General features: G+C 41.0%; 1 protein-coding gene across 1 annotated transcript; it reads left to right on the forward strand.

Annotated features, from left to right (window-relative positions):
- Positions 1–1,863: 1,863 nt before the first annotated feature.
- HSPA4L (heat shock protein family A (Hsp70) member 4 like) lies at positions 1,864–21,055 on the forward strand. Its single transcript, XM_033059854.2, has 19 exons — positions 1,864–2,090; positions 5,385–5,442; positions 6,064–6,204; positions 7,075–7,197; positions 8,553–8,652; positions 9,423–9,556; positions 10,169–10,413; positions 10,499–10,575; positions 11,711–11,862; positions 12,346–12,452; positions 12,845–12,978; positions 14,205–14,407; positions 16,464–16,565; positions 17,058–17,195; positions 17,540–17,665; positions 18,297–18,404; positions 19,314–19,433; positions 19,773–19,934; positions 20,361–21,055. The coding sequence occupies exons 1-19, from the start codon at positions 1,984–1,986 to the stop codon at positions 20,553–20,555; spliced, it is 2,532 nt and encodes an 843-aa protein (XP_032915745.1). The 5' UTR covers positions 1,864–1,983; the 3' UTR covers positions 20,556–21,055.
- Positions 21,056–26,890: the final 5,835 nt, after the last annotated feature.

Raw genomic sequence — 26,890 nt, forward strand, 5'->3', positions numbered from 1 at the left:
AGACACCTAGAACACTTAGTACAGCATTGCTTGAGAAAATTAAAAATTGAGGATTCTTCTCAATATTGAGGATAAATCCTAGCATGTACATAAATAATACGACTCTTATTTCTGAGGTAATAATTTTCAAGAGGGAAAGACCAAACCCTATGAAGTATTGATAACTTAGGATCCCACAGAAGCATTTAGGAGGTCTTTATTTAAATGTGTGGTTTCAAAGAAATCAAAGCAAATTTCACCCCAGCCATTAAGTTTGACATGAAACCCTTGGCTCATGGAGTTTCTATAAATATTTTCTTGAGCTGCTAAAATACCAGACGTGATCCACAGGCCAAGAATTGGGAAGTCTGGGGCACCTCCAGTCCCCAGATTGCTAGATTGTGAAGGATGAGAAGAGGGGCTGTGCTTAGGTAAGTCTGTTGTTTATCTGGCTGGACTGAGTTTTGTTCATTCTCACAGCCTGAGCATCAGCCTGACACTTAAGCACACAGACGACTTTTAGGACATGCCTCCAAGAGTTTGGCTTACTCTATACTTTCATTTCTGTCTCCTGATAAAGCAAATAAAAAATCCATTGGCACTTTCTGGTGGCTGTCAGGAATGTTTGCACAAGTCTGCTCTGCCGGTGCAGCTTCAAACCAGCTGGCTTGGGTTGCACAACCACACGGGAGCATTTGCATTTAATCTCTTTGCCCCCGAGGTTTCTATTCAGTCGTGCTGCCCTACCTTGAATCAGTGTTTTTCTAACGGGTGGAAAAGAGGAGAGCAGGAATTGCAGTTGGGGGATCTGCCTCCCTGGCTGCTGTAGATGGGACTGGACCTGGTTTGCCTTTCTGATCCTAAGCCTAGCAAGTAAAAATTAGATAATTAAGGCAGGTAGAATAGTTGTGTCCCAAATAATTCTGTGTACCAGTGGTTTCTCTTGACTCTGGAGGTTTTTAGAGGAAAATAACATTTTTTCATTAGGAAAATTCTGGTTGTTTAGTAGACCATTCAAACTGTGACAAATGGGAGAGATAATCAAGCCTCTTGACAGGGATGTTAAACTAGTTTAGTCGTTTTGTGCTTATTTTTAATCTCTCCAGTGGAACAAAACCGTGCAGTGCAGTGTCACATGCTGTGTCACAAAGACGTCACATTGCTGTGAGTGTCATTTTCAGAAGCAAATAAATACTTTAGGGAACTTTTACAGCCTGTAGGTTTGTTTTGTGGAGTTTCAATCCAAGAAATTGACATTTCGAACAAATACCCGATACCCATAAAACGTGGGGTGAGCAGAGACACTTGGGGTTCGGAATGGCTTTTTTCCCTCAGGGAGAGAAAACAGACCAGGCTGTTTCTGGAAATAGAAACCTCAGCCGGGGACGGGGTTTGCAATGGGCGGAATGAAGGACCCGATGGCCCAAACTCTGCCTGTCCCTGGCAGGAGGAGGCCCCGGGAGCATCCCCCCCTCAGTGTCGGACACAGCTCCCACCACAGGGCTCACCCTGCACCTCGGGCTGCTCCACTTCCATCTGCCCTCACGGCAGCTCCGCGGCGCCTCCCTCCCAGCACGGCCGAGCTCATGGCCCCGATGGCCGCTCTGCAGTAACTGCTCCGGCTTGTTATAATCTCATTAACCGGGGCCGTGTGGCACCCACAGGCCGGCTCGGCCGCGCTCCCAGGCGGGCGGGGCGGTGCCTCCGCAGCGCTGACGCGGGCGCGGGGTGGTGCTGTGGGCGGCGCCGCTCCCTCTCGGCTCCCTCCCCGCTCGCCCGCATCCCTCCCGTTCCAGATCCTTCTGGAAGGGCAGCGCCGCCCGAGCGCTGCCGGAAAGAGCCGAGGCGGCGCCGGGGCCGGGCGGGCTCCCCGCCGGCGGCGCCTGCGCACGGCGGGGCCGCTGCCGGTTGGTGCCGGCGCTCCGCAGTGGGGGAGCGGCGGGCGCGGAGCCGCGGCCGGTCCCAGCCCCAGTGCCAGCGGCGTGCGGAGCACCGGGCGCAGCCATGTCTGTGGTGGGCATCGACCTCGGCTTCCTCAACTGCTACATCGGCGTGGCGCGGAGCGGCGGCATCGAGACCATCGCCAACGAGTACAGCGACCGCTGCACGCCGTGAGTACCGGCGCGCCCGGGCTGCCCCTCCCGCGTGTCCCCGCGGGATCCCGCGCACGGCGCGGCGGTGCCGGCAGCGCGCTCCTTCCCGCGGGCGCGTGTGCCGGGAAGCGCGCGTGTGTCCGGGGGTGCGTCCTTGAAATCCCGCGCTGTGCGGCTCCGCGGGCTCGGGGTGCTCCTGTCCTCGCAGCGCTCCGCTCCCGGGGAGCCAGAGATCCCCGTGGAGTGCATGTGTTTCCCCAACTCTGGAACGGCTGCCAGGGCTGGGAGCATTTCCATGAACAATTACATGAGCGGTGGCGAGACTGGCGAGGAGGAGGAGGAGGTTGTTTCGGCAGGGAAGCGGCGCGATGAGTTCCCTTTCTTTAAACCTGTTCTTACTTGCACCGCATCTGCTGGCCCTGGAATACCGAGGTCTGGCGAGGAAAGCGGGGGGGGGCACTGGGCAACGTCCGTGATGATGGGAGACGCAAGAGTAGGTGGAGATTTTGCTCCTCTGTTTCTATGGGATACGTCTGGGATTTTTCGAGCTCCATCTGTGCATAATTTTGAAGGAGGATTCAGGAATTCGTGTAATACTCATAAAAATCGGGGGTTGGATGATGCTTCTCTTTTTACAAAGGGACTTGTAGCTAAAAGAGAAAGCTGTTTCTGCTGTGCGAGACTGTAGTAACTTCAGCACTGCTGCCCTGGTCTCAGAGAAATGTAGGCTTGCTTTCTAAAAAGTTGATTTTTAAAAATACAAAGAAGTTGATTGACGAAAAGCATGCCCTCTGTTTTAATGGCAATAGTCTTGAAAATTCTTTTTAGCATTTAGAAAAATATGCTTCTCGTATTAAGTCTCAGGAAGCAATTATCCTTGTGCACTGGATATGCAGTGAGAACTGAAATTCTCTGGCCTTTCAAATGCAAAGTATCCCATGAAATTGTTGCCCAGAGAATCCTCAGGCAGCTGCGGTTTTCTTCCCCCTCGTGATGAACAGTACTTCCAATTTTTAGCTATTTTTGGAGTGTGTTCTTTGCCGGTAGGCTTACCTGTATTTGATATTTTTCACCCTAATATCTGATTAACTGTACTTTCAAGAGTGAAAGTGATTATGAAAGAGGTTCAAGTTAGCAATTTCAGCATCTGGAATGTACATACACTTAAAGACGGTAGCTATTACACTTTGTGACGTTTTCATTGACCTTTTCTGTTTCAAAATGTAGTAATACAGGAGACCTTGAGGAACCTCTTTTCTAACGCTACTGTCTTGAGAGAAATCAAACAAGGGTAAATAGAAATGTACCAGGTTCACTAGTGTTATGTAAGTTTGTCATAGTAGCTAAGTCTTTACTTCAAGTGGGATTTGCGTGATGTAGACAGATCTACGTCTTCAATCATCAAAACTTTGCTTATTGCACATAGCAGCACAATAAATGAACTTATGTGAATGGTTCTGGGGAGGTGCTCACATCATGCAGGTACTTGAATTAGCTATTAGTTAATTATATTCTGTAATCCAGTGCTTGGGATTGCCAGTGTTAGCACAACCATGTGTCATCTTGGAAGCTGTAGCACAAATACTTCACAAAGAAGGGGAAAAGATTCTGCCAAAAAACCATGCATTTCAGGAGAACTTGGGTATTTCCTGGCCTTTGGCCCTGTATCTCTTTGAAAGTTAGTTGACACTCAGCTTTCCCTGAACTGGGAACTTCAGTGGGTCTGTTTAACACATTTCCAGTGCTTCTGGCACCTTAAACTCGTGGCAAATGGCCCTTTCAGGTGCTCTGCCTCACCACTTGGGTTTGTGGAAAAACGAGACAGTTGTTGATACCTCAGAACTTATTTTGCTTAATCACACAGGTGTGATTAATATGATCACATGCTGTAATTAAGATGATGTAATAAGGAATCTTGGAAACGACTGAGTTTTTTGAAGCCAAGGAGGGCACATTTATTTTTTTGACATCTCTGCTTCCCAGCAGCAGGAGGGAGAAAGCATCCATCCCCCAGTGCTGGAAGTGAGTAATTGAAATAACCCATGGCAGGAGCTGTGGCTGTGCTTCATGCTCTGCATGGGGTCATGTGCAAGTGGTGCTGCCTGTGAGCAGAGGCAGATTCCTGCACTGAAAAGATGTGATGCAATAGCATCAGTTTGTAAATCATTTGCTTGCTGTGGAAATCGCTCGATTATCTGACTTCCACTAATTATCACAAGGAGTAATTGAAAACTGCAACGTTGTGACGTTAAAAATTATAGAAGTTGTTTGTGAAAGCTGAACTAGACTTTTGAAATGCAGGGTAATGCCTCGTGTGTTTGCAGCAGTCAAATCTGGAGAAGGTTTTGGATGTCACAGAGAAGAAGTTGCTAGAAAATACTGTCAAATTGCAGTGGCCTCAGTGATGGAGAGAAAGCAGGAAGCAGTCTGCTCGAGTGACCTTTATGCATTCATTAAACAATTATTTTGAGCTGTATGAAATCTGGGTTTCTGTGGTACTCCTGAGCAGTCATAGCCTGATCAGCTGCCTTTTGGGGAAGAGCTGTATTTCAGGTCTGTGATGTGAAGGTGTGATGTTAGTAACTTCCAGAATGGAAAAAAACATTTCCAAAGGCAGTGCTGAGGGGCCAGATGGTGGCTGGGGCCTGAGGCAGCCTTTGCTCATCTAGGGGGTGTTCAGTGGTAGCCAAGGAGCTGCAGGGAGCTGTGGATTACAGCCCAAGCCCTGGGTGCCTGGGAGCTGTCCCCAGCTCTGTCCCCTCCTGCCTGTTTGCTGCATGTACCTGGTACTCCTCAGCTGTGGAAGCACTTACCAGCTCGTTCAGCTCCCGAGGTTTGTGGGTTTTTTAATTGTTGTCTTAGCATTGTTGCTAAGGGCTCTTGGAGAGTGGATGTGGCCTTAGACTCAAGGGTTGTTGAGTCAAGAGAACCTGACCGGTGAAGTTCAGGGTTTTGATAAATCTCACTGGCTTCTTAGGTTTTAACCTGTGACCCAGAAGTTACCATCAATTCCTTTGCTTCATTATAAGATCTGTAGAACATTTAAACTTTTACAGAATTCTTTAAATGCGTTTAGAATGACAACATTTGCAGTTGATTGCTATTTCTAAACTAATTTACAAAGAACAAAATAACTAATTCCTCTTCAGGTTCTGGTGCTTCATGCAGTAATGCTGTAATTTAGCACATCCGTGTTCTGCTGCTTGAATTTTTGTGGGTGTTGTAAAGTACCACAGGAATATTTGATGTTTTCTTTTAAAGCTGAATTTTTTTTTTTTTTTTTTTTTTTTTTTTTTTTTTTTTTTTACTTAGAGCATGTATATCTTTAGGATCCAAGACCCGAGCCATTGGGAATGCAGCAAAGAGCCAGGTAAATGGATCAAAAATTTTTTTGGCTGATAAACAAGTTAATCTTGGAGAATATTGTCCTGCAGTAACTTCTTTTGATAGCTTAAATCTTGTGTTCACTGGGGTTAGTTTGTTTTGGTCCTTTCTTTGGTTAAAAGCATGTCCTGAAAATAACTAGGTTAAAACACTGATGAGACGATAGGTGTGGGAAGGCTTTATATCCAGATGGGATCTGAATTAGAGGAGAACTTTAAAGGAAGGGAAATGTGTTAATTTGTTGAAGGTTCATTTAAGGTTAATGTAGGTAATAACTTCATTAGTTCCTGCAAGCAGCCACTGCAACAATATAGGATCTTAAATATTTCATGCTGTATCAGAAAGCTCCTCTAAAATAAAAAGGACAGTGAAAATTGATGGCAGCAAGTTAATGGATATTACAGAGAGAAGTACATATGAATTATTTTAATAGAGGCCATAGATTAAAAAGTAGATGATTATTTCTCTCTCCTCACACTTTGCTTTTCGGTGAATGTGTGGGGTTTGACACAGGTCAGTGTATGCATTAAACCAAACATAAGAAATTCCTTTCTGCACAGTTCTCTGTATCAGAATGTCATGGATAATGAAAATATCTTTGCCACAGATCGTCACAAACGTAAAAAATGCAGTGCATGGCTTCAAAAAACTGCATGGAAGAGCATTTGAAGATCCTTACATACAAGCTGAAAGGGCTAAACTTCCCTATGAACTTCAGAAGATGCCAAATGGCTCTGTAGGAGTAAAGGTGAGTGAGAGCTTTGGGTGGAATCTCTCTGGTGGTAGAGATGAGTGCTTTGGGCCCTTGTCACTTAACTTCCTCTGTGGTCACATTTTCCTTTAGAAAACTAAATACATTTCTGTGTCTCTAAATAAGTCTGTACTTTCTCCAAGATATCCATCATCAATCATATTAATTTTCCATAGTCATATTAGCTTTTCACTTCCCCTTACTAGATTTACCTTCAAACCTGTATAATTACAGTGTGAGATTATTAGTTCCCATCAGACATGCAGAGACTAAGTGTCAGGAAAACAACATAATACTCTGAATGTGAAATTTGAACAAGTTACTTTTAATTTGCTTTCAAACTAAATGGCAGGAGTGCTTGAGATTGTTGGAGAGAGATAGCTTGTTAGGAATTCAGGACACAGAACCTCCCATGAAGGCTGAGAATTCAGCTGCATTTCCTGAGCAGAGCAGTACTGTTGGAATTGCCTGGTTTACACCTTCCCTGCCTCCTGTGCTTGAGTGACTGTTGCAGGAAGCAAATGTTCCTTGGGCTTGCTCCAAAACTTGTATTTTTAGCTTGTGTTATAGGACAGTGTGATCCTATGTGTATTATTCTCTTTTGTTGCTGTTGTTTTTAAAATTTAAAATACATAAGCAGCAGAAATACTGTATCATTGTGAATAGTCCCTTGAAATAAATGAGGTGTTAAGCTTCCTACAAAAAAAAAAAAAAAAACCAGAACTGAACTGTTGAAGATTTGTCATAGGGAGCACAGATCAGTTGACAGGGAGTTACTTGTGTCTAGAGCTGGATGCTCAACATCACAAATAATGTCCAAGCTGCACATCTTGAAAGATTGATGAGAATTGCAATTGTCTGTTTCAGGTGAGGTACCTGGATGAAGAGAGACTGTTTGCAGTGGAACAGATCACAGGAATGCTGCTGGCCAAACTGAAGGAGACTTCAGAAAGTGCTTTGAAGAAACCAGTGGCTGACTGTGTGATTTCAGTAAGTTGTGGTATATTTATTGCAGTCCATAGGCAGCTTTATGCAAGCTAGGACCATTTATATCATGGTGCAATGGTAAGAGGTACAAGTAGTGGATAGAAATCATATCATTGGCCATATCATATAAAAAATTGGCCTTTGTTACAGGTTTTCCAAATGAGAAAACTTCTTGAAGCACTTGTGAGGAGATGAAAAAGTTGTTAGATCAAGAGTGTATTTTCAGAAAGGACACAGTGCTTAAGCTGATCCTGTCTGTCTGTCTCTAAGGGCTACACACAATATTTCTGATTTCTGCAGTTCTTTTACAAATGGGAACTGTCCTAGGTGTAGGCATATCCTCCTTGCTTCCAAAGAACCTTCCTAAATTCATGGTGATTTTCTTTCTTGTTACCTTGGTTAGCACTGTTGTAGTGCAGTTGACAGTCACCTGAGCTTAGGGCTCTGAGGGTCATGCTGGATAATTTCACATGCCCAAACTACTTGGCTTTGTAGTCATTTTGTTGGATACCAAGTCTTGTGTCTGCTTTTCACGTGGTCTTTGTTTACTGGCGCTGGTGGGAAGTTTGGGTATGAAAGATTGCAGTTATGCCTTCTCTGTCAGGCAGAGACATGGGAACTGGAAAGCTGTGTACTTCAGCTGTTAAAAATCTGCTTTGATCTTTTTCCTTGCTTCCTTACGGCGTACAAAGACACTGGGAGAATACCTCCCACACACCCAGGGATCCTTGGCAATGCCCCACGGTGGCAGCCAGCAAAACACACAACAAAATGGAGCTCTGTGTCTGCTGAAGAGGTGCCAGCTGATTGCAGCCAGATCCTAAATGGGCTCTGATCCTGCTGTGGCTATTTTTGGTGGCACTGAACCTTGCAGCACACTGTAAGCTGGCACTGTGGTGGCAGTGATACCTGAAAAATGGATGCAGGTTCAAGTTTGATCGCAGCATCGCTGCGGTGCTTCTGCCATTGGCTTTACTGTGGGGCTGGGTGTATTTGTTGGGTTGGCTTTGTCCTGCACAAATGTTACCAGAAACTGGTGATGATTTTAGGATGAAAGACTCATAAAAACAATCTGACAAAACATTTTCAGAAATTTTTTTTGTGTGTGTTAAAATCTGATTTAAAATAAACCCTGGGTGCCATTTCATTTTTGCTATATTTTGAGCTTTTAATTAAAATACTCACTAAAATGAATTGGCTAGCTGTTTTATTCAGACAGGCTTATTAATTTGAGGTTAGCTTGTAACAGTTTCTTGTGGTAATGACATTTTTGGGATAGCTTGATGGGCAAGTCTTGACTACTCCAAATTAAAAAATCCATATCCTATAATACCCAATGTCATTATTTTTGGAAACAGGTCCCTAGTTTCTTCACTGATGCTGAAAGAAGGTCTGTAATGGCAGCTGCACAGATTGCAGGATTAAATTGTCTGAAGCTGATGAATGAAACTACAGCAGGTGAGTGGCCAGGACATTTTTTGTCCTTCAAGGCCGTTCAGGCTGTTGAATGCGAGGGTGATGACACACAGCTGTTACACAATGGGGAGCTTGGGAGAGAGCTGTCCAGGCTAGTACTGCCCAATCCAGTTTGGGAACTGGAAACACAGCACTGGGGTGGTGTGCAGCACTTGGGAGGCACCTTGAGAGCTGGGGTTTGCCAACCTGAGCACAGTCACACTTGGGAATAGCTTTGGAAAGAAACTGTTCCTGTAAAGTAATTTACTCCCCTCTTCTGATTTTGGTGAATTCTAGGGCAAATCAATTTTTTTTTCCCTGGTTCTCTTTGCTTTTAGAAAGTCTCAAAAAGCTTTCCAAATGAGTGGTAGTGAATGCTTAGATTAATGTAAGCTAGTCTTCCAAAAATTTTCTTTATTTCTTGGGCATGTCTGAATTTTTCAAAGCTAAGGTAAAAAATTCTGAAAGTAAGGCATTTCAAGGGAGAGGTGTAGGCAATGAGTCTTAATCTGTGCAGTTTCACAAATTTCACTGTTACTTTGGCTACAAGAAGAATTGAAATACAGGGTGAGTTTTATTAGTTCTAAAAATTCACTTGACATCTCTTTCGCTCTTGCCAATGAAAAATGTGTTTTCAGCATGGTTTTAGTAAGAGTTATGAAGGTGTTTAGAAAGGGTAAACATGGGCAGTGTCTCTCTTGATGATGCTTTTAATGCATTGTGTGCAGCTGTGTGTGGCTTGCCCTTACCTTCCATGGGTTGGTGTTTTCCAGTTGCATTAGCTTATGGAATATACAAGCAAGATCTGCCAGCCTTGGAAGAGAAGCCAAGAAATGTGGTCTTTGTAGATATGGGGCATTCTGCATATCAGGTTTCCATCTGTGCTTTCAACAAGGGAAAACTGAAGGTAATCTTTTAAGTCATACATTAAAAGCCTGAAGTATTTAAAACTCAAAATACTGCTCTGTGGAGTGGAAAGATTAGGGTGTTTTTTAAAAAAAGTCAATAGAAAATATTTTTAAATGGGAATACAAAACTTTTCTGTTAGATTTTGGCTATTTCATCAAGTCAGTTTTTGTAAAATGCAGAAGTGAAGCATCCTGAAGTGTGGTTTTGTAATTAAGGACACTGCACAGTTTTTGTGTCACATCCCTGAAATACCTGCATATTCAGGGAGCCTCCTAAGTGTTGTAGTTGTGTGACTGACTCACTCATGGGAGATTCTTGACTGTCTTGAGTTGCTCCGAGATGTTGGGGGTTTTTTGGTGTCATCCATGACAGTTCAAAGTCTAAATCCAGTGGGATGGGAAGCAGAGCTGAACAGTCTTTGCTTCCTGGTTTGGAACTTTTTTGTCTGTGACCTCCTAATGGCTGAATGCTTTTCTGGGCCTGTCTCTGGTACCAAATGCTGTCTGAAGCCGTGTGGAAGGCAATGATGGCACGTCTTGCTGCGCTGAGTAAACGACACAGAACAAACCTTGTCTATTAACTGCTGAACTTGTTCTTTGACTTCTGCCAGGTCTTGGCCACTACCTTTGACCCTTTCGTAGGTGGTAGGAACTTTGATGAGGCTTTAGTAGATTACTTCTCTGAAGAATTCAGGACAAAATACAAACTGAATGTAAAAGAGAATCCCCGAGCGCTGCTGCGATTGTATCAGGAATGTGAAAAGCTCAAGAAGCTGATGAGTGCGAATGCATCTGACCTTCCACTCAATATTGAGTGCTTCATGAATGACCTGGATGTCTCCAGTAAGATGAACAGGTACTGGGTGTTGTTCCCACTGAGGGGCAGAGGGTTGTGGTCTCTGAGCAGCCTAGTAACACCAAGCACTCTCCCTGCCCCGCAGAGCTCAGTTCGAGCAGTTGTGTGCTGCCCTTCTGGCCAGAGTGGAGCCTCCTCTAAGAGCAGCCATGGAACAAGCCAGTAAGTAGAAGTTACTTGAGGTGCTGCTAGTCATCCAGTCATTCCTGATCTCTTTAATGATTATCTTTTCAATGTATTTTTGTATTTATTAGAATTGCAAAGCTAAATACTGAAAAGTTAAATGTAAGTTCCATTCATATGCTTGCCATGAATGCATGATCCCATTCCCGCCTCATTTAGTGCACATGATACTCTGCAACCTTGGTTATTGACCCTCCCTCATTCACCCTGTGTCATGGAAAAGGTTGGCATTTTAAAAAACACCAAAAAACCAAGAAAAAATGATGATGGTAAAAGATATTACTCTTTACTGCAACCTTCTGGCCAGCCTGTTCCATGTGATACTTACATGTCCTCACTGACCTGGTAATTCGGCAGTATATTGTTAAAATGAATTACCTAAAGCATGTGCCAATAACAAAGTAATTTTTTTTTGCCTAATGTAGAGTAAAGGAGAGAATTAGACTTCAACAGGAAAGGTTTTACCCCCAATTCTAGACCTTTAACTAAAAGAAAGGGAAGAATTCTGCTGATTTTGTGACTTGGCTAGATAGCAAATACAGGAATTAAAAACCTGCATAACTGCTGAGCAGAGCTGTTCAAGGACTGACATTTGTTTGAAATGACTTAATACACATATTCTGATTACAGAATTTAAAAGGTAACCTTCAAGCTCAGTGTGCTATTTATTGGCTATATTGGCTTTAAATGTTTTCTTTTCTCTTTTGGCAAGCAAAATTAAACCAGACATAAAATGAGATCTGTCTGGATTTCATTTTGTTGGTCCTGTTTGGGAGAGGTGAGGTACTGTCCAGTAGTGCAGAAGACCCAATTTCACCCTTCTGAGTTCATGCTCAGCAGAAAGGGGATGCACATGGACAACACATTTTAAAGAACAGCTGTTCTCATTGATGCTTGGCTTCTGCATTCCCCAGGTTTATGCAACTAGAAAACTCTAGTGTACAGGAGGGACAAAGAGTTTTAAAGATCTTGTCAGCCATAAAATATATTCAGTGCTTGTCACCATGTCTAGATAATAAGAGAACTTCTGTCCTTTTTTCTCTTCTTTTTTGTGTCCAAAGATAACTTTCTGGTATCTTGATCATAACTTAAGGGCATGCACTCTCTTTTCTAGAACTTCAGCGTGAAGATATCTACAGTATAGAAATAGTAGGTGGGGCTACTAGAATTCCAGCAGTGAAGGAACAGATCTCTAACTTTTTCTGTAAAGAGATAAGCACCACACTAAATGCTGATGAAGCTGTGGCAAGAGGCTGTGCCTTACAGGTATAGTTCCTGAAATAAAACTTTAGTATTGCTTCTCTAACATAGTGTACTAATGAAATACAGCTAACCACAAGCAGAAGGTACTGCAACTCAAACAAGATGCAGAGTCTTACTTGTTCTTTCACTAATTGGTGACAGTGACCATGTCAGAAATTATTCTATTAGATTCATTAATTTGCTGCTGTGTCATGTTAAAAGGATGGGCTTGCTGAAAAGACCTGTTAAATCTGAGGACTTAAATTCTGCTGTTGCTCTTCTGTGTTATCTCTTGGGACCTTTGCTGGGTATCTTTACTGGAAATCACTGAGGAAATAACTACTACTTAAGTCTTTCAGTTCAGTTGACTCTAGGAAGTTTCTGTTAAAAATGTCTGTGATAAGCAGGACCTCCATATGACCTATATGATAAGTACTAATTCTTGGACTTGCCATTTATTTGACTGCATGGGTATAATACATTTTTGGTCTTTTTTTTTTTCCCTAGTGTGCAATTCTTTCTCCAGCTTTTAAAGTGCGTGAGTTTTCCATCACAGATGTTGTTCCTTACTCTATAACATTGAGATGGAAATCATCTTATGAAGAAGGAACAGGGTAAGTTGTACAGTACCTACAAAACACTGGTGTTTGGATATAAAGAAAAATGTTGAGCTGGAGAAAAAAAATGGACCTCAGGCTTTGAAGCTGTCATGCACTTGAACACTTAAAATTTTAATTTTCTTTTTTAGCATTTCACCTTTTGGGTTCCAGTTACTGATTAACAATTGGAAACACAATTAAATATTTGGGGTGAAGTTGTCTAATTTTTAATAAGTGTGGCATAAAATGCAGACTCCAGCATTGAGACCTAGAGGCCTTACACCTCCAGCTCTTGTTAAAAACTGATTTAAATTAAATCACTTTGTTGCTTGGTTAAATACCTTGACTTTGATTATCCATGAAGTTATGCTCAGAGGTTTAATGTTATCTAATGTTTATTGCTTTAGGGAATGTGAAGTCTTCAGTAAAAACCATGCTGCTCCATTCTCAAAAGTAATTACTTTCCACAAGAAAGAGCCTTTTGACTTGGAAGCTTATTATACCCATCCACATGAAGTGCCTTATCCTGATTCCAGAATAGGTAAGGACATGTGAATAAAACCCCCATCCCTAACTCCTGCTGATGCAGGAAAAAGTGGTTCTCCTTTCTTGTAAGATATGTTCCTTCCATATTTTCTAGCTTACAGAAAAGCTTAGGTCCTTTGGAAAGGCTCAGCCCAGGCTTCTTGATTCAAATCTAGTGAGCAAACCATATTGACATCTCTGTTTGACATGACTAAAAAAAATCTGCCTTCTTCCTTCCATCTATCTTTGCATTCTTTTCTGAATGCTTCAAAAGAAGCAGGCACAAAAGTTTAGTGCTCTGTTGTGTGGTTCTTTCAGTTTCTATGAAATTGATAAGGATCTTACGTGCCTGCCAGCCTGGATTTTTCGAAGAAATTGCATCAAAGGAGCTGTTGCCTGTCTGGACAGATAACTTGTTTCATGCTATCTGTCATGTCTCTTTCTGTTAATCTAAGAATATAAAATGCAGGTGTTTCCTCAATTTAAGCATCTGTAGTAGAGTCTAAAGAGCTAAATGGCATAAATAAGTTTCTTGTTAGCTAAATGCTGCCTTACTTGCAGTTATTAGTACACTCTTTGAGGTCTTTAATTTATTATTTTATTCACTGATTTATGAATCAGGTACAAACTTGCTGCTGTTTGGCTGTCTGTGCAAGAAGTCTGTAGTATTGAGGAGGAAACATTCTCCTTTACACATGCACATCATCTAAACTTAAATTTTCAGCAAGTTGCAAAATAAAGTATCAACCCCACTGCTTTCAGAAACTTTGCCTAAGCACTGTTCATTCTCCAAAAAGTGTAGTGCAGCCATGTTATCCAATTCAAACAATCTTTTATCTCTGTTAACGTTTTATTTTTCAGTGTGAAGTTTGAGTTACGTGGACAAAAGAAACCATTTGAGATGAATCAGAGTAGTTTCTCTAGTGTGGTGGTTACAGAAGGCAACAGAGAAGTAGAACATCTAGCAAAGTACTGTCTTGTTTTTTTATGAAATAGAGATAAAGCAAAAACATCTTATTAATTATCAGTGAACTGAAAATAATTGGGGAACCAGCTTTTTTTAGTTTATCTACCTGCAGCTTACATTGTAGGATTGTCAATTGAGTAGAAAGTTTCCAAATAGCTCCAGTTACATGAAGTTGCTGTTTAAATTAACAGCCTTAAAGGAATATGTTTGGTTTTTTTTTTCCTCTTTCTCTGCATTTTGGGACACCAATTAAAGCCACCTCTGTTGTTTCCAAGGGCGTTTCACTATTCAGAATGTTGGTCCCCAGCATGACGGCGACAACTCCAAGGTGAAGGTGAAAGTGCGCGTCAACATCCACGGGCTGTTCAGCGTGGCCAACGCGTCCATCATCGAGAAGCAGAGCATCGAGGGGGATCACAACGACACCCCCATGGACACTGAGTCAGCAAGTAAGAACCAAGGCAGAGATGAGGAGCTGGTATGTAAAGCTTGTAAACATCTACACTGCCATTCTGACAATAGAGCCCGTAATTGCAGGGTAAATCACTCTGTTTCACTTCTGACAATTACTGCTTCTCCACCCTTAAATTACTTCTTTGGTTATATAACACATTTCTTCATGTTTATTGCTTAAGTGCTGGTGGAGTGTGGCACTAAGAACAAAGAATGGAAAAACAGATCCTAAAAAATAAACAGTTTTTTCATTATTCTTTATAATCTCTCTACTAGTCGTAGCATTATCTAGTGTTGCTAGCAAAAGGCAGCCTATTTAATGAGATCTGTTGACGAATTAATTCTAAAAGTTTTTCTTCACAAACTGTGTTTTCAATGAGTATAAAGTACATAGTATTTCTTTACACATGGAAAACTGCACTGCCTCCTGCTAGTAGCTCCCTGTGAGGTGCAGCTGTGCCCCTTGGCAGTGTAGAGTTGACGACTGGGTACCAGGGAACACTTCGGAGCTGGAAACAGCAACACCAGCACTGATCCCAGCAGCCTTTCTCCTAAGATTTGGTCTTAGTTTCTCCCACTTTAGTTGGATATTCTACAGGAACTAAAGCAAATGGTTACACAGCTAGTATTACATAATTGGTATAAGCAAATTCTTACATACTACACTGCCTTCCAGGAATGTGGGCATATTTGAAATGCTGTGCATGGTGCAGTTCCTTGTGGGCAAGTGCTCCATGTATGATGTTCATAATAAGGGAACAAAGGTTGGAAGTGCTGGAGCTGGCATTTAGTGTAAAAGGCATATGGAGCTTACTGGGAGTGTGCTGAATTCAGTATGAGAGTAGCTGCTTCCATGCTCAGGCTTTCCATTTGTAGTGCTTCATTCATCTAACACATCTTCTGTTTTACACTGGTGCTTGTCAGCAATTACCTTTCAGTATTGAGGATGATCCCCTCGACTCTGAGGAGGAGGTTTGTGGTGTCTGTCTCATTATCCCCTCTCTAGCTGTTTCCTGTAGGCAGAGCACTTCCAGTGGTTGGCTTTTCTGTGTGAACAGTAAGAACAGCAAATGAGTATTTAGATACTGCTTTTTTCCTACTCTGAAGTGACAAAACTTTAAATTTGTAGAAGTAGCTTTCTTGTTTCTCACTTTAAATTGCAACATAGGCACCTGTGCTAGAGTTTAAAATCCTTAAACAATTGGGTTTATTTTTTTTGCAGAACTAGTGGCAAATTATTCTACCTGAATATGTAGTTTGTGAATTCAGAAACATTGATTTCTTGTAGTGTAGACAGTCTTGGACCTTTCAGACCTCAGCTACAGCTTGTTAGTTACTAATGCTCTGGGTCTCTGAGTGTTACAATCATCCTGGTAACTTCAGGCTTACCCATTACTATGTCATTAAAAGTGTTTTTCATTGATGACATGGAGCTGTATTACTTAAACCAAGTGATCTGCACTAGTAATTTAACCATCTTTCAGATTGTTAAATTTAGAATAAGGCATGAGTGATAAACTTACAGAAAAATGTAAGTGAGGCTTGCTTTATTTTGGGAGGCAAGGAGGGAAGATAGTTGTCCCAAGAGGCTACTACTACAGAAGCTAATTTTTATTGATTTTACTTTCTTGTGAGACAGATGCAGGTAATAATTGCAGTGATTAAATTATTTCTGCTTTGGGTCACCAACTTTAAGGTTTACGTCAGAAATGATAGGAGGTCAAAGTTCTGGCTGTTCCATAGAGAATCCATTGTTGTTTCCTGTGTTGGTGGTGTGTTGCTAGAATGTTCTTTGGTTTCATTTTATATGTATTTGTTTCTAGTTTAAAGTGGGTACTCACAAGGCCTAGTGTAATTATGTAATGGGGACAGATAGCAACATCAAGCAGCAGAGTAGAATTTTCATTTAATTTGGAAGATAAAAATACAAATACTACATAAAAATGCCTGTTTAAACATGACAAAGCATGAAGTTTTAAGATAGATTCTGAAGTTAATGTGTTGTCTGTGATTTACTGTAGTTGATAGCAGTCCTAAATCTTACAGCAAACCTTTGCATTCAGTTATGTAACTCTCTGCAGGATAAAATGCAGGTTGATCAAGAAGAAGGTGTGCAGAAAAGTCAAGCTGAACAACAGAACCAAGCAGATGAGGAAACTGAAAATCCTGGAACTGAAACCAAGGTTTGTATTCAGTGTTGATACGACTATTTTTGCCCAGTATTCTCACATTTACTGATTTTGTTGCTTGGAAAACATGGGACTGTGTTTAGAGGACAGCTATATTGAAATAGTTAAGTAAGGAATCCTACCATAGCACTGTAATTCTCAGTGTAGCGTGATTAAGACTTTGAAGTAGGTTTTGCTGTTTAACCTAGTTTTATAATGGAGATGGAATTTAGGAGAATTAGGGAACATTGTAAAGAATAATATGCAGTGCTTTAAGCTTTTGAACAAGTTTCTTAACAGCTCTTTAAAGAAATTAAATTTCACCTGTTAGGTTCCAAACTAAGGTAATAGTGATTTTGAATACAGAGGAATAATTAGGTGCTTAATTTATATAAGGTTAATTTGTAGCAGTCTTAACTAGTTCCATCTGTCTCTCTTTTTTTTAAGCATAAATGTAGTAATACTTTGATTCCTGGAAGTTTCTTAATAGTGTCACTCTTTTCATAGGCTGCTTCTGGAGAAAAGCAAGATCATCCCTCCCAGCCAAAGGCTAAAACAAAAGTTAAGAGTATTGACCTCCCTATACAGGCAAGCCTCTATAGGCAGCTGGGACAAGACCTGATCAATTCCTATATAGAAAATGAGGTAAGGAGCATAAAGAGGTGACCGCTCAAATTAATGTCACTGTAAATAAGTATCTAAAAATACTTGCAATTGTCAACTTACTAATTTAGAATTCTTTAGGAAGTTGGCCCTTAGTTGTAATGGGTTTTGTTGCAGTTTGGGTTTTTGGTAAAATTACTCAATTTCACTGGACTTAACTTAGCCTGTTCTGGTTGTGCTTGCAGTGATGGCTTACACTGAGGTTTTTATCAGTAATTGTGAATTATCAGGCCTCTGCCAAGTTATCTGGTGCAGTTTCAAGAGTAGCCACTAAGCTTAACACTTAAAAATGCTTTCAGTTTTAAGTGTGCCTTTCTCCACCCTAGGGGAAGATGATGATGCAAGACAAGCTTGAGAAAGAACGAAATGATGCTAAGAATGCTGTTGAAGAATATGTGTATGAGTTCAGAGACAAGCTGTGTGGAGTCTTTGAGAAATTTATCACTGAAGAGGTAAAACTTGCTTATGTTTCAACTGTTGCAGAAAGTTCCTTTGCATTTATAAATGTCGATTGTGTGTTCTGTGGAGGCTGCAGGGGTCTCTTGGACGATTTTGGAGTAGGAGATGGCTTGGCTCCCCAGCACTGAGGCTCAAGTTAACACTTACACCTGACATTTGACTTGGAGAGTTCTTTACTGCCTGAGAAAGCTCCTCAGTGGCAAGGAAGGATCAGGGATGCAGGCAGAAAGTAAAAACCCTATGGTCAGCATAGGAAAGTAGGACAGATCACCTTGAGCTTCTGAGTGGCATGAGTGGGTAGGAATTAAAAGGAAATGAACAATATGGAACACTCCTCAGAAGTGCATGGTCTGTATTAGACAGTGTCTTAAACAGCCTCAGGACTGATTTTATATCTCTGGTAAACTTCACCTGCAAATCACATGAGTAGGGCTGTCCTGCCTTTCTCATCACTGTAAAATCTTGGCTTTGAAGTCTGTTAATTACTGTTTTCCTTCACTGTCACTTTGAATATTTTAAGCTGATGAAGTAGTCCTCTTTTGAGTAGGGTGGGTTTGTGCTGTGGAGAGAAGTCTCATTTATGTGTTCCTTTCTGACTTGGAGTGTCCATAACTTGCTTTGTAGGATTCAAACAAGCTGACCTTGATGTTGGAGGACACAGAAAATTGGCTTTATGAAGATGGAGAGGACCAGCCAAAACAAGTATACATGGATAAGCTTCAGGAATTAAAGGTAAGGTTTTAAGTTGTTTTCTAGGAAACTCACTCATGTATGTTTAGGGATGGGTGTTCAGGTTGTGTATGTTCAGTTATGAAATGAACAAAATATTTACAACTGGGAGTACAGTGTAATGTGATTTGTGCTCCTAATTTGAAAATGGTTGAAATTAAGCAGACTGTCACTAATGACAACAGATTTAATTGCAATGGGAATTTTCTGTCAGACTTCTTATAGTCTGAAAGAGGCTTTCGAATAGTTTGACTGCACTCCTGGGTAATGAGAATTACATTCCAAAATATATATTCTATTTTCCTGTTCTCAGTGATCTATAGATGTATAGTAAGACCAATTTTTGGGTCTAATATCCAACAATAAAGGCTCTGGAGTGCTTTAAAAGTAGCTTCCGTTGTATCATTTGATTATTAATGACGACCAACCCCTAAATGCTTTAGATTTTAAGGATCTGATGGGGAAAATGTGAGTTCTGGGGAATAACTACCTACTTTGAAGTAAGTTGAAGTATGTGTCTAGCCCTTGGGTAGTGTAGCAGTATAGATCCAGGCAACTGCCTGGATACCAGTATTCAGGAGATGGAAAAAGCAAACAGTGGATAAAATTAGAAGTTTTCAGATTAATTACTTGAAAATTAAAGCATCCGTTGAAGCCTAACTGGTTTTTGCTCCAAATGCTCTTTTTGCAGAGAACAGCAAAATACCAACCCTAGAAAGGGCAATCACTATTCCTGTGTTTAAACTTCTGTTTTGTTTTGCTGTTGGGCTAAGGCAATATGCAAAGACTTGGCTGTTTGAACGGGTTAGAAAAGGAGTTAAAGGCAGCCTTCCTTCCCATGCTGCACTGTACTCTTAGAGCAGACTAAAGGAAATACGTGTTTTGTAAAGATCTTTGTGCTTGTTATTCCAGAAATTTGGACAGCCTATCCAGGAAAGATGCATGGAACATGAAGAGAGGCCAAAAGTTCTAAATGAACTGGGAAAGAAGATTCAGCTCCTTATGAAAGCAGTAGAAGCGTACAAAAATAAGGTAAAGCCAAATGATTTAGCTATTCAGTGATTGGTGTTCTGAGTTTGGCTGCAGAGTCTTTTGTGCCTAAACAAATCCTGTAAAGTTAACTCTTACACTGCTTTAGAAGGGCTGTTGTACTTCTGCTCCTGAGCACTTGAAAGCTGTTCTGCATTGGTAGCAGAAAGAGCTTCTTCATGAGAATGTAAATCAAAGATTTATGTGTTTTTATGGTGCCTGGTACCACTTGAAATGGATCTCTGAATTTACAGGTGTTACCAGTGTTTCTGTAACTTCTAAGATTAATTGGATGAGCAGCATATTTTAATTGGTGATACAAATGCCTGTCTTTCTCCTTAGGATGAAAAGTACGACCACCTAGATCCTGCTGAGATGGATAAAGTTGAAAAATACATTAATGAGGCTATGAATTGGTTGAACAGCAAAATGAATGCTCAGAACAAACTCAGTCTAACTCAGGATCCAGTTGTCAAAGTGGCAGAAATACTAGCAAAATCTAAGGTAAAAAAAAAATAATTGTACTTATTGCACATTCTAATCAGTTTTTCCTGAACCAGATTTTAGCCTAGATATGAGCTAGAATATTACATCTGCAGAGATTTTAAAGCTATTAAAAGATCTATATAGAGGGAGCAAGAGTTACAGCACTCCTCAGTGCTGGCTCTTGATTTACAGCAGTACCTTTTTAAAATTCCCTGAGTTACAGCATCAGGTTTCTACAGAATTTCTACAGATTTGTAACAAATCACAAGCTCCTCAGGTAATGAAAGGCTTTTCTTGGAGTTTCTAGATTTGATAGAATAGAGAAGTCTGGTCCTTGACAATGAACTGCCAGGCCATTATGGACCAGAAACAAATTAGAGACATTGTAGTTGAGAGCACTTACTGTGCCACCAAATGACCTTGCTGTCTCACCTGTGTCACTAGGAACTGGATAGCTTCTGTAATCCCATTCTATCCAAGCCCAAGCCGAAGATAGAACCTCCCAGTGACGGGCAGTCCAAAGCTAACGGGGAACACAACGGGCCAGTGAACGGACAGAGCGCTGCTGAAACAAAACCCGAACCAGCCAAGGACAACCCTCAGCAGACCAAACCCCCCGGAGACATGGAAGTGGACTAAACCTTGCATTTCTTTTACTTCATTAAAATAGTGCAAGTAACCACAGGGTCCATTCTTTTTGTCTGGTACACACCTCAGATGTTCAGTTATTCTTAGCCAAACTTCTGTCATTCGTTGCTGAGTAGTTTTGAAAGTGTTTTATATTAAGTACACCTCTGATGTTCATTTCCACTGATGCTGCTTATGTGGAGCTTTAGCCAAATGTAGATTGTATAAGTCAGTTGAAGCTTTCCCAATATATTTTATATCAAACATACAGAATTGATCTATAAATGGCAACAATCTACCTTATTTAAAGCTTTTATTGTGGATAAACCTCAGCTCCTTTATTCAGGAAAGGATACTGTATTGCACTACTGATGCTCAAGTGTAGATCTAATCGCATCTTTATTTTGGAAAAATATTGGAATTGAAGTGGCAAAACCTGTCACTTGAAGCACTGACCTTTTCTAGTTATTGTATTGTTATAATTTAAATATTAAAATAGAGGTTAGTTGGCATACCAGTCCATCTTGTTGATGTACCATGAGAACTGTACGGTCTTTTTCATAGGAGCTTAAGCATTTCTGGGTTTCCATACCACTACAAGTCTTCATTACAAACTGCTCCAGCATCCTGGCTCTGCTGTGTGCTGGAATTCCTGGTCTCTGCACATTGCTGTACATACCCTACTGTGCTTAGGACAGGGTGATGCTGGTGAGAACAGGATGAAAGGGGAGAATATTCAAGGCTTGCTGCATAGCTTTCCCTTGAAAATGTCTTATTGCACGTGGAACTATTTCCACTTTGTTTTGAATTCAATTTACATCTTGATTGTATCTCATCCTGGGGAGGAGAAACAACAGAAACCATGCTTTGCAAACTGGGTACCACCACCCTGATTTTGAGGTTGCTTAAATGCTGTTTGGTGCAAACTTGAAAGAAATGCTGAGAGTTTATTTAAGCCTTGATGCTCAGCACATACATTTTTTGGTCAAGGACCAAAACAGAAGAGCTTAAAAACTGGATATTATTACCCCAAAGATGGAATCTACTTGATGAACTTGCGTAGCTTACCACTTAGCTTTGGTCATTTAGCTCTCTAATGAAAGTGTCTACAATGTACTACACGGTAGAATCACTGTTTCCTTTGATCAGTCTTAGACCTTGTCAAGGTCCAGTGTATGTCCCAAATATATTCTGAATTATTCTAACTGCAGTCACTGAGGTACTGCAGCACTTGCTAAAACCAGTCACTATTGACTTCACACAACTCTTTACCATCAGAGTGGGAATGGGCTACTCTGAGAAGTGGTTTCTTTACCTAGCATAAGAATCTAAAATAAATTGCAGTGTAATGTTTCAGTGACTTGAACTCTGTCCCAGAAACAAATGCAGATGTTAACCGGGTACTCCTGCAGCAGTTCTCCCATTGGAGGTGTTGCTGTTACAAACAAGTGAAGAATCACAATCTTGTGATTGTTTCTTGCTTTAGCCATGCCCTTCATGTTCTAGTGGTATTCATGCTACCAAAAAGTAATTCATGACCCCTGGGAGAGATGAATTCAACTCTGTTGTATCTTCACAGAGAAAGGAAGCATCATTTATGACTGTACATCAATCTGCCAGACTAGTTCAAGTGCTGGAATTGTATCTTCGTTACTGACATCAAATGACTGAGATGAGTGTACTTTGCTCTCATTCCTGTTCCTATTCCATGCAGTGTGGATGGTCTGACACTGTAAGCTGACATGTTTAATGCCCTTACACAAAAACTGAGTGACCTTGAGAGCTGTTCTGCAGCTCCTCTGCAACCTCAGTCTTGAGTTCTGCCACGGTGGTCACACCTCTGGTGCTGAGGGGTGACTGTACTACAGCATCAGCTGTGCTTTCAGTCAGGCTCAGCTGGCTTTGCTCTCCTAGGCTTTAACACCATTTCTATCCTACTGGCTTTTACCATGGCAGTGTCATGAGTAGCATTCTCAAGTACTGGCTTCCTAAAATCCAGCTATACAATAACTGTCTAGGTAGACTTCTTGGTACCTGTAGCAGAAGAGCACAAAACTGCAGAAATCTCCAGTGTCAGCTGTCTGGTAGCTAAAAGGTCATGTGCAAGGACAGAGTGTCCTCTGCTCATGGCCATCAGATGCTTAATAATACATCACAGATGTTTGAGGCAATGCTTAGGATAAAGGCTAGAATAATTCTGCACGCTTAAAAGCAGATATGGTTCAGACAAACAGTTGTAATGAAGTTTTCTTATTAGAACAGTTTGTTTTTTTTTTTTGCTGTGCATCTGGTCTGTCTCTAGATCCCTGCTGAAGAGGAATGCTGCCCAAAGAGGAGATTTCACCAGGACAGATTTTTAAGTACTTACACACTATGCACAGCTTGAGGTTTTGTGTGTCAGACTCAGTGAGGAAGTTCCCTCTGCCTACCCTGACAGCCCAGAGTGAATGTCTTTGCAACATAAAGTTTTGTTGGGGAACCAGCAGTAGTCTGCTGCTCTGCATCTTGTATACTTTAACAGCAGGTAGTTGTCGATAATGTCTTACTTGAAACTTTCTGCTGAGGGCAAGACACATTTCTAATATTTGAAAATGTTCCCTCTGTCCCACAAAAAGAAAAAAAAGGAAGCAAAACTATATAAAGGCCATATAGTTTAAAAAACAAAAGTTTTGTTTATCAGGTTGTAGAATTTCATGTAAAGATCTGGTTACAAACCAGCATAAATACCTTGTTTCATTTTACCATCAAGAGCTTCCTTCTTTACTTTAAAAGAGGACTCATTCTCTTCTGCCTGGAGCATTAACACACTTGCTCAAGAAAGGACCTAACTAATTTGTTTTCATTTTCTGTACTAAACTAAGTGTAGCTTATAACTGATTCATGAGTTCCTTTCCACTTTTTTATTATGGTACTTTAGACTCCAAGGAGTTTCTTTGAATTTCATTCAGATGTAACATAAACAGCTTTGTAACATTTAAGTTAGGGGTTTGTGCTCTTCTTAATTGAAGCTGCTGCTTCATGACAAAATACCCCTTGATTTTGAATGAAGGTTTTGGTTTTGATTTTGTATGTCTGAATTTGAATGAGGACTCCTCTCCCTTGCGTCTTCTTGTAGTGTCCTTGCACTGCTTAAATACTGCCTTTGGGGCATGCTTGCAAAAAACATGGAGTGAGCAGCTGGGTCCTGAAAGCTCAGAGGCAGCTGGGAAACACCCAACCCCTACTCCACAGCCTGTATTCCCAAGGCCCTGGGGCAGAGGGAGAGGGAAGGTGCCCTGTCTCTGGCACGGCATTGCAGTGTCTGTGGTGCAGCTCCAGCATTCCCAACACCTTGTGGTGCGTGGGATGGAGGTTTTGGTTCTTCCATGTAGAAGTGGAAGCTGTTAAAGTAAAGCATCCAATCTGGGTGTTGATGAGATTTCCTTGTATCTTCCACATATTTTCCAACATTTCTGTGTGCTGAACTCCAGTCTCTCCTACAGATTGCTAATAACAGTTCTCAAATACTCCATATTTAAGCGGGTGTTCTCCTGTAAGGATTATGTAAGTGTAATTTCAGGAAACAAGCAAGGAGCTGGCAGGAGGCTTTTCTTCCCAATTATTTTTTGACACCAGTGTGAAAAATTAACAGCCTTAACAAAACTTGGAATCTACACTTCTCAGAGCTCTGGTTTTCCTTGCCTGTCAGTTACCCAATGCTGGCATAAGCCATGTTGTGAACACGTTGCATTTGCTGCTTCAAAGCTGCTGTAGGAAAAGAAGCTAAATTCAGTTCAGATCAGTGCCATCATGACCCTCATTGCTCAAAACAGGACTTTTCATTGCTGTGCAATCACACTGTAATACTTCCACACTTCTCTGAGCCCTTCTCAAGTGAGGCTCAGATGCCCAAACTTGAGTTGTGGGCTGGTATAAGGTTTGCCTGCTCTAAGGATGCTTAGATTAATTGCCACTAGCTGTGAGTTTATTAACTGGATAGAGGAATATTCCTTTGCCTCTTACACTTCTGCTGCTCTTAAGTTTTCTCATCTTTCAGGCACCAGGAGACAGAAACTTTCAAAAGAGATGGTAAAAAACATGTTGCTTATCAAAAGGCATTAATGCCTCATAAATTTTAATTTCAACTCCCAGTATAGCAGTTGGAGTATAAACACAAGCTCTTAGTAGCTACAGAAAGTGTGTGGTGGCTGACTCCTAGCTGAATTCTTAATGCTCTGCAGTTGAATTTTGAAGACTTCAACCACTTACTACACATGTAAATAACAGTGAAAACAACTAAATGTGACCGTTGGCACTGCAAAATACAAAACTGGGAATGTGCTTGATGTGACTTACTTGATACAGCTGTTAAACCTTGGCTTCCTTGTTTCCTGGTCAGAAGGAAATAAGCAACCAAAACCAGGAATCATTGCAAAAATGCAATTAAGAGCTATACCCACCAGCCACCTTTACCAAGTGTTGAAAGAGTTTAATTTAAAAAGGTGGTAGTCCCTGAATGTTGCAGTGGTTGGAAAAGTTTCTTTCCATAGTCGATAACCATATCTCCACAGGGTGAGGGGGGAAGAGATGGGAGTGTCAGAATTTAAAGCGGTGTTTCAGTATGGAAAATGTTTACGATGTATGTAAATGGGATTCTTAGTAGTGACAGATCATGTGCAAATTGACAAGACTTCAATTTATTTTTGAATGGCAATATAGATTGTCAAGGTTGTGTATAATTATAATAAATATATAAACCGCTACTTGAACCATAAATGACCACCCAAGACCTCATTTTTGCATCAGTATTCCAAAAATCAGCTTTGTGTTGTGGGTTGATACAATGGGAGTTTATCCAAAAGGCCACAGGTAAGATAAAGGCATTTTTGCTGCCTCCCTGTCCTGCTGGGGCTTCTCTCACCCTTCTCTGTCCCAGGCTGCTGGAACCCAAACATAGCACTGCTCTGCCTCTGGGGAACTGCAGTTATTTTCACAGCTGCCATCACATCTCTCCATTTGGATGAGCACAAATTGCCAAGTTTCCAGTAATTCATCTTTCATTAATTACTTACTGCAACTTACAAGTTCAAGGTGGTTTTCCTGTGCCTTGAACTGCTGGGGGAAAGTGATAGCTTTGGGCACAGTTGATTCTCTTGAGCAGATGCAGAGATGCAGCTGGAAAGCAGCAACCTGTGGGATTCCTCCAGGAATTTTTCTATGTGCTAGCAGTGTAACAGGAATCCCTGGGTCCTCCACCAGGATGTAATGACTGTGGAATTCTGCATAACCAATACAAATGCACCAAAACAACAATTCAACATTTTTATATCCGTCTTCTTTGGTACACTTTAAAAGCTCCTCAAAGTCTGCATTTCTTCCAGGTTTTGCATTCCTAGATCTCAATAAATAATAGAATATTTCAGCTATATTAATTTCACAAGCCAGGTTTGGGATTTAGGGGTGGGGAAAAGTCCTTCCTATTGAAAAAACCTGTATATTTACATGTATGTACATGCACATATATAGTGCAGATGTAAAAATGCACACTAGAAATCAACTTGATACCTTATCAGTACTGGGGAAAATACTGCACTTAACCTACTCTGCTATCTCAGCATCTCTGGCTACTCAATCAGCCTCTTCACACTCCAGAATTTACCAGCTGTGCAAGGATGTTCATCACCAGGAAAAGTATCCCATTGTCACACTGCAAAAGGGCTGTTCTAGCAAAATAAGGTGAATGTTGAAAAAATCACAGAACATCCTGAGTTGGAAGGGACCCACAAGGATCATCCAAGTCCAGCTTCTGGCTCTTGTGAACATCAAGTTCACAAACACCAAAAAAATTTTCCAAGCTGACACCTCTGGGCTTTAGAATGACAGTGGAGGAAGTATTCAGTGTGTCAAACAGCACAAGCTTCTACCACAGGAAACTTTCATTTTCTTCCACAATACAGAAATATGAAATACACATTTATAAATCTCATTTGACTGTTAGAAATATAAAATGTATCTAAATTCACTAAGCTGCCAAGCCTACAGAAATTGTAAAGATAATTATCCTACAACTTTTAATTACACAAATAGAATATTTGCATTTGTTTTCGCATTGCAAGAAAATAAATAACCATAGTCCAATTTGCTAAATTCTCATGGTAGTGCTTTTTCAAGACAAACTAACTGAGCTCAGACAACATAAACTTATTTTTCAGTATCATCCTGGAGGTGGGACAAGCCACTAGAGAAGTATTTTGTATTGCTCTCCTCTAATATCATGTCAAAAAACCACCACAACAACCTGCTTTTGCTTGCCCCAAAAACGGCAGTAAGAAACGTCATTTGTCTTAATATGCTAAACTTGATCAAAG

This window comes from Catharus ustulatus, chromosome 5 (genome assembly GCF_009819885.2).
Source record: "Catharus ustulatus isolate bCatUst1 chromosome 5, bCatUst1.pri.v2, whole genome shotgun sequence".
Classification (NCBI taxonomy): Eukaryota; Metazoa; Chordata; class Aves; order Passeriformes; family Turdidae; genus Catharus; species Catharus ustulatus.

Excerpts from the sequence above, each read along its gene's own strand:
- HSPA4L (XM_033059854.2), top strand. The coding sequence starts at position 1,984 with ATGTCTGTGGTGGGCATCGACCTCGGCTTCCTCAACTGCTACATCGGC. Across the intron at positions 11,863-12,345 it reads CAAGAGGCTGTGCCTTACAG|TGTGCAATTCTTTCTCCAGC; the intron begins GTATAGTTCCTG and ends TTTTTTCCCTAG. Across the intron at positions 14,408-16,463 it reads AAGGCAGAGATGAGGAGCTG|GATAAAATGCAGGTTGATCA; the intron begins GTATGTAAAGCT and ends AACTCTCTGCAG.